Source organism: Buceros rhinoceros, unplaced genomic scaffold (genome assembly GCF_000710305.1).
Source record: "Buceros rhinoceros silvestris isolate BGI_N320 unplaced genomic scaffold, ASM71030v1 scaffold39940, whole genome shotgun sequence".
Classification (NCBI taxonomy): domain Eukaryota; kingdom Metazoa; phylum Chordata; class Aves; order Bucerotiformes; family Bucerotidae; genus Buceros; species Buceros rhinoceros.
In genome coordinates this window covers 8,150-13,999 of record NW_010389722.1, presented here as the reverse complement: position 1 = coordinate 13,999, position 5,850 = coordinate 8,150, and the positions used below count along the sequence as shown (strand labels likewise).

Below are 5,850 nucleotides of genomic sequence, written 5' to 3'. Positions count from 1 at the left end.
GAAAGAGTGATCTAACATGTGAACAGGGGTGTAAGAAAGAATTAAACTGAGAAGTCAGATAATGTTCGTTAGAGCCAACTAATGATCATCACAAACAACTGTTCTTAGTGAAAATACAGTAAGAATTCTTACTGTTGTATTGGCCATTGAAATTCATTTTAGGCTACACTGTTAAGTTGCTGTTTGTACTAGTTAATACCAGTTGTTAGGCTTGTCAGTGCAAGTTTGGTTTTGAGTATAAGGTTGAAATGACGGACTTTAAAAATCAAACAGCTGTGTTTGGCAACTTTATTTCAACACTTTGTCTTTACAGATGAAAAAGAGAGGTTTGACCCTACTCAGTTCCAGGACTGTATTATTCAAGGTTTAACTGAAACTGGCACGGATTTGGAGGCAGTAGCAAAGTTTCTTGATGCTTCTGGTGCAAAACTTGACTACCGCCGCTATGCAGAAACGCTTTTTGACATCCTGGTGGCTGGTGGAATGCTGGGTAAGTCTCTTGGATGGGCTTTATTCACTTGACTCTGCAAAAGTTCACTGTTTGCCTTGTGTAAAAACTGCTAAAGAGCCCACTGACGGTGTATAACAGTTTTAAGTTATCTGTGGTAAACTGTCTGATTGTCCTAGTGCCTGACTGAGCAGTTGGATCACTGTGAAAATGCTCTGTATATACCTTACGGCAGTTGCATTTGAGTCAGTTTGCATTCTTCAAAGGGTAGACTGTACAAACTTGGCTTAAAGGAACATATATTGGGTGATTTTTTTTTCTTTGCAGGAGTGGATCTTGACTCTCTAGTCAAGTTCACTTCTGATGTGAGATGGATGAATGCTTGTTTCATGTGTGTGGTCTGTGGTCACAAGGCCAATGGAGTTGCCCGAAAAGATTCTGACATGATCCTGTGCTTTGTGCACTCTGCCCTGTTCTTCTGGAAAGTAATATTGTTTACAGAAGAATCTGATGTGCTTGTCTTTGAAGTACTGTTACAAATCATTTGTTGTTGACAGTAGTGGAGGTCATGGGCTCTAGCAGGTGTCAGGGAGTGAGAAATGAGAGGGTGGTCAAGTCAGCAGAAAACACAGGGAACTAAGGAAGTGAAATGTGATGACAGTGTCTTGTAAACTCATGTGCACGCAGTGTGTAAAGAGCAAAGACTGGAACAGATGATCACCAACCTGGTAAGAAGTAGATGAAGCTAAATGAGGTTGGAAAGTAGTTTAAAAAAAGTGATGCTTCTAGATTTAGACTTCACATTTCCTGCTTGACTAACTACTGTTTAGCAAGGAGGGGTTCAGATGGCAGGGAGCCATTTAAAGTGCAGGCTGTGAAGAGGACCCCTGATGTTTGCTGAGACTGGAAAAGACCTGTCTCGGATTTTTGCATTTGTTATGCCATGGTTGTGGGGAGGACTTAAGTGACAAGTTGGACAGTTGCAGAAGATTTCCGTAATATAACAGAAATAGACTTCAAGTGACCTAAATGCATAGGGTTAGGAGAGGAAATACCCAATTCTGGGCCACAGTCAGACTGCAAGTGGCAGTTCTGCAGTGCTGGTGGCTGCTTTGGGAGGATGCGTCTGTTGCATGTTGAGGAGGTCTTCACGCTGAAACTGTAGAAATGTAAAGTGACTCGCACAAACAAATGTTGAGAAGCAAGGCTTTCAGAATGGTTTAACTTCACGTGCCTGCTTATCTGTGTATTGGAACAGTGTTATTGTAGCCTCAAGTTACTGTGATTTTCCTTTTGGACAGAGGTTCTTTTGCTGATGTTACCAAGAGCTGGTAGCATGAGCAAGTAAACTTGTCTGCCACATGGAGCATCGCTACTTTAGGTTGTTAATGTACAAATCGTGTGTGAGGAAGTGTTCCTTCTGTGAGTGAGGCCGAGAGGGAAGGAAAAAATGGATTGCTGTGTTAATGGTGATTCAGGGGACCTTTACTCAATTCCCTCTGTGTAACAAGGAGCTAAGTAGACTAGCTTCGATCTTTAGTCAGACAAGGCCAAAAACTGGCATCCTGTTGTCTTACCACCTTTTAATATTACTAATAATATATTAATATTTAATAGTATTACTACTAAGTCCACTCTCCATCTTTAAGTCATGTTTTTGAATAATAAAGAGCAAAAGGATCTCTGTTATATGTAGGATGGCACCAAAATCGGTGATGAGGCATTCTGGCACTGGAGCTGGTGACTTAAATTCACCCTAGTTATTGAAGCAGCCTGGCTTCCAGTAAATGCCTATATTAAAATGAAGAGAAATGGTAAAGCAGCATCTTCTAATTAGCAACTAAAAAGCTGAAGTGCCTTTCAGGACTAACATTTCAAGCTCAAAGTGCCAGGCTCTCTGGGGCACTGAATGTTGAACATGCATCTCTCCATGTTTCATCTCCTGTTGTAACTTACTCTGTTATTCAAAAGAAACTTACTTACAAAGCAGCACTATTGCAACAGCCACTAAAAAGACACTTGCTGGATTAAGCAGGTTCTGTGGCTTCCTTTAAGGGAGGAGGAACTCATATGGTCATGTTAACTTATCCATATGTAAACAAGATGCGTTGACAATTCACTTAGCAGTAGGGAGTGAGAGTATTTGAATGTTCATATCTAAGCTACTGATTTTAAAGTTCCACTACAGCAGTGGAGCAGGTGGAAATGCAGGGGTGTCTTCAGTGATCCAGTCATTCAGTTCATGGTGAAAGGACAAGGCGTTGCATGTTACTGTGGAGAATACTCGGTGCTCTCGCTGGGGAGTAACACCACTAATGTTGAAACCCTTCTTTAGCCCCAGGTGGTACCCTGGCAGATGACATGACACGCACAAATGTCTGTGTGTTTGCAGCACAAGAAGACCTAGAAACCATGCAAGCATTTGCTCAGGTTAGTTCTGAAATGAATACAATTTAATTTAAATGGTTTGGTGGTCAAAAATGAAATGTTTGTGTAGTTAAAAGTTTAGGTTAAAATAATGCATGGTTTAAGAAACTTACTAGAAGAGGTAGAGTAGCACTGTTGTAAGCTAGAAGTGCTCTAAAGGCTTCAGATCGACTTTCCTGAACTTTAACGTTTTAAAAATTCTAATTAAATGATAGTTTGGAGCAAAAAAATAATACTGTCTGTATCATTGTAGGTTTTTAACAAGCTAATCAGGCGTTACAAGTACCTGGAGAAAGGCTTTGAAGATGAAGTCAAAAAGGTATGGAGCAGGTCCTCATCAGCAGACAAACTTTCCAATTCTGCTAGTTAATCGCTCCGTACAGAAGAGTTATATCATACAGTGGATTATTCAAATAGAACACTTTTTAGGTTGTTAGAAGAACAGCTAGCCTTTATGCCTAGTGGAGAAGACTACTGGTGAATTAGTGCTTCTGCCAGCTAAATAGCTTGACTGAAACAAGAGTGTCTTAACATGGAGGTAGTCGCCAAACTTCAGTGAGAGATGGTAGTTTTAACGGCAACTCTTTGTACTTGCACTTGCAGTTGCTGCTGTTCTTGAAAGGGTTCTCGGAGTCTGAGCGGAACAAACTGGCCATGTTGACAGGTATTCTGCTGGCCAACGGGACACTGAATGCATCAATTCTCAACAGTCTTTATAATGAGAACTTGGTTAAAGAAGGTAAGTGTTGGCCAGCTCCTCCTCTAGGGAAGGATGGTGGGAGACAGAACCATGACTAGTAGGTGGAAATTAGGATTCAGATAACAAAATACCCTTGTTGCTTATTAGCTTCATCTGGTGACAGATGTACCACAGGTAAAAGATAACCATGCTGCCTCTCAGCCTGGAAGGTCTTGCTAAGACTTCAGAAAACTGGTCTTTTCAGAAAGCTTGTGTGTCAGACTTCCCTGCATGATACTGGGGGCTGCCATCACTTGCTGCCCAGCAAGGCAGTGCTGTATTTTGGAGAGGGACCTTTCAGGATGCAGAAGGTCATGTCTTGAGGCTCCTTCCTAAGTTGCAGCAAGGGCAGTTGAGTACAGGAAAGCCATCATGATGCTGAGTGGTAAGACAAGTCCTAACATGCTGTGTTATCCTCAGACAGAGGAGCTGCAGACAGTGCTGGGGACCCTCTGAGCACAACTGCTGCTGCTTTCAGCAGGGCTGTGACAAATGAGGCCCCATACGCAGGCTTTAGGATTCCCTTTGTTTCGAATTTCAGAAATAATAGTACTGTTCCTGTTGCCTGTACAGGTGTTTCTGCAGCTTTTGCAGTCAAGCTGTTCAAATCATGGATAAATGAGAAAGATATTAATGCAGTGGCTGTCAGTCTTCGTAAAGTAAACATGGATAACAGGCTGATGGTGAGTACCACCCCAATGACTGCTTTACTGCTTAAGGCAGTTTAGTAAATAGCATTTGCCAGCAGGGTACTCAGCACATGTTTCTTCTGTGAGAGAGCTGTTGTAAACTTTGTTTTCAGGAACTCTTCCCAGCCAACAAACAAAGTGTTGAACACTTCTCCAAGTACTTCACTGAAGCAGGACTAAAAGAACTTTCAGAGTATGTTCGGAACCAGCAAACCATAGGAGCTCGGAAGGAGCTGCAGAAAGAACTTCAGGAGCAAATGTCACGGGGAGATCCGTTCAAGGATGTAAGTATTTGTCTGTAGGCAAGGTGGAGGTGCTTTTTTTCTTTTTTCTGTAGGAACTTTGCTTAAACTATCTGAAATACAATAGCATTTGATACTAATCTAAAGACAACATATACCTAATTAAATACTGCATTTAAACACCTGAGAGTTAAAATTAGGACCAGGGTGGTTTGGTATTGGCCTTGTAGCCTTTCCTTCATGTCCTAAATCTTGCTGTATGATCAAGGGGGCTGTTTGTGGTTCTGAAGGCTTCTGGGCTGCCTGTAGAACAGAAGTTTTAATTTAGCTTAGTGTCATATGTGGCCTCTGTGCTGACTGTTTTATCCTAACTGGCAGATAATCTTGTACGTGAAGGAGGAGATGAAGAAAAACAACATCTCAGAACAGACTGTGGTAGCCATAATCTGGTCAAGTGTAATGAGCACAGTGGAATGGAACAAAAAGGAGGAGCTGGTAGCAGAACAAGCCATCAAGCACTTGAAGGTGTTGTGACTTAAGTGTGGACTGTTGCATCTGTTGGGTAGGACTTGGGCTTCCCTCTGTCTCCAGCTCTTTTATTAAAGGAGGTAAAACCTACAACATCCCTTGATGCAGAGACAGCATTAGGCACGGAAGTCTTACCCTTTTAACTGTGGTATTATAAGCCAAGTTACTAAGGCAAAAGCTATGTGACTTCTGTATAGGTACTCTGGGGTGGGGCATGAGTTGCAAATTTCGTAGCAGTGGCTGACAGAAACAGTGTGAAAACAGCCTGGTCAGGCTCTGAGCGTGCCGATCTGTTGTTTCTGTTACAGCAATACAGCCCTCTACTTGCTGCCTTTACTACCCAAGGTCAGTCAGAGCTCACTCTTCTGTTGAAGATTCAGGAGTATTGTTACGACAACATTCACTTCATGAAGGCATTCCAGAAAATAGTGGTGCTCTTCTATAAAGGTAACTTCTGTGGGGTTGTCGTTCTGGGGTTTTGTGGAGGTTTCGAGGTGTTGGGTTTTTGTTCAGTTGGTTTTTTTAAGGCCTGTATCTGCAGAGTGCTTCAGTCCTGCTAAGACCTTTAGGGAATATCAGGGCTACCGCATTGCATTTCATGAGGTAAAGAATTTTCTACCTTCTGTTTGCAAAGATGGAGCAGTAAAATGCCAAGATGGGTGCAGCCGTCCTTGGCACATGGGGAGGTGCTCCTCTGTACTAGCATGCTGCCTGTCCACTTGATTTTAAAGAGTTGTGGTAAATTAGATTTTAAGGCTCTTCTGCCCTTTTAAGTTA

At 42.1% G+C, this 5,850-nt stretch overlaps 1 protein-coding gene across 2 annotated transcripts in view; it reads left to right on the top strand.

Moving 5' to 3' along the window:
• Positions 1-5,850, top strand: part of BZW1 (basic leucine zipper and W2 domains 1) — a 9,053-nt gene that overhangs the window by 1,868 nt on the left and 1,335 nt on the right. Inside the window, exons 2-9 of one of the 2 annotated variants that reach the window (XM_010135165.1) lie at positions 314-490; positions 2,784-2,878; positions 3,129-3,194; positions 3,479-3,614; positions 4,188-4,297; positions 4,417-4,587; positions 4,924-4,962; positions 5,472-5,520. In XM_010135165.1, coding sequence (XP_010133467.1) covers positions 314-490; positions 2,784-2,878; positions 3,129-3,194; positions 3,479-3,614; positions 4,188-4,297; positions 4,417-4,587; positions 4,924-4,962; positions 5,472-5,520 — 843 coding nt within the window. Of the gene's footprint in view, positions 1-313; positions 491-2,783; positions 2,879-3,128; positions 3,195-3,478; positions 3,615-4,187; positions 4,298-4,416; positions 4,588-4,923; positions 5,071-5,381; positions 5,521-5,850 lie in introns of both variants that reach the window. The other variant, XM_010135158.1, reaches the window with a different exon arrangement.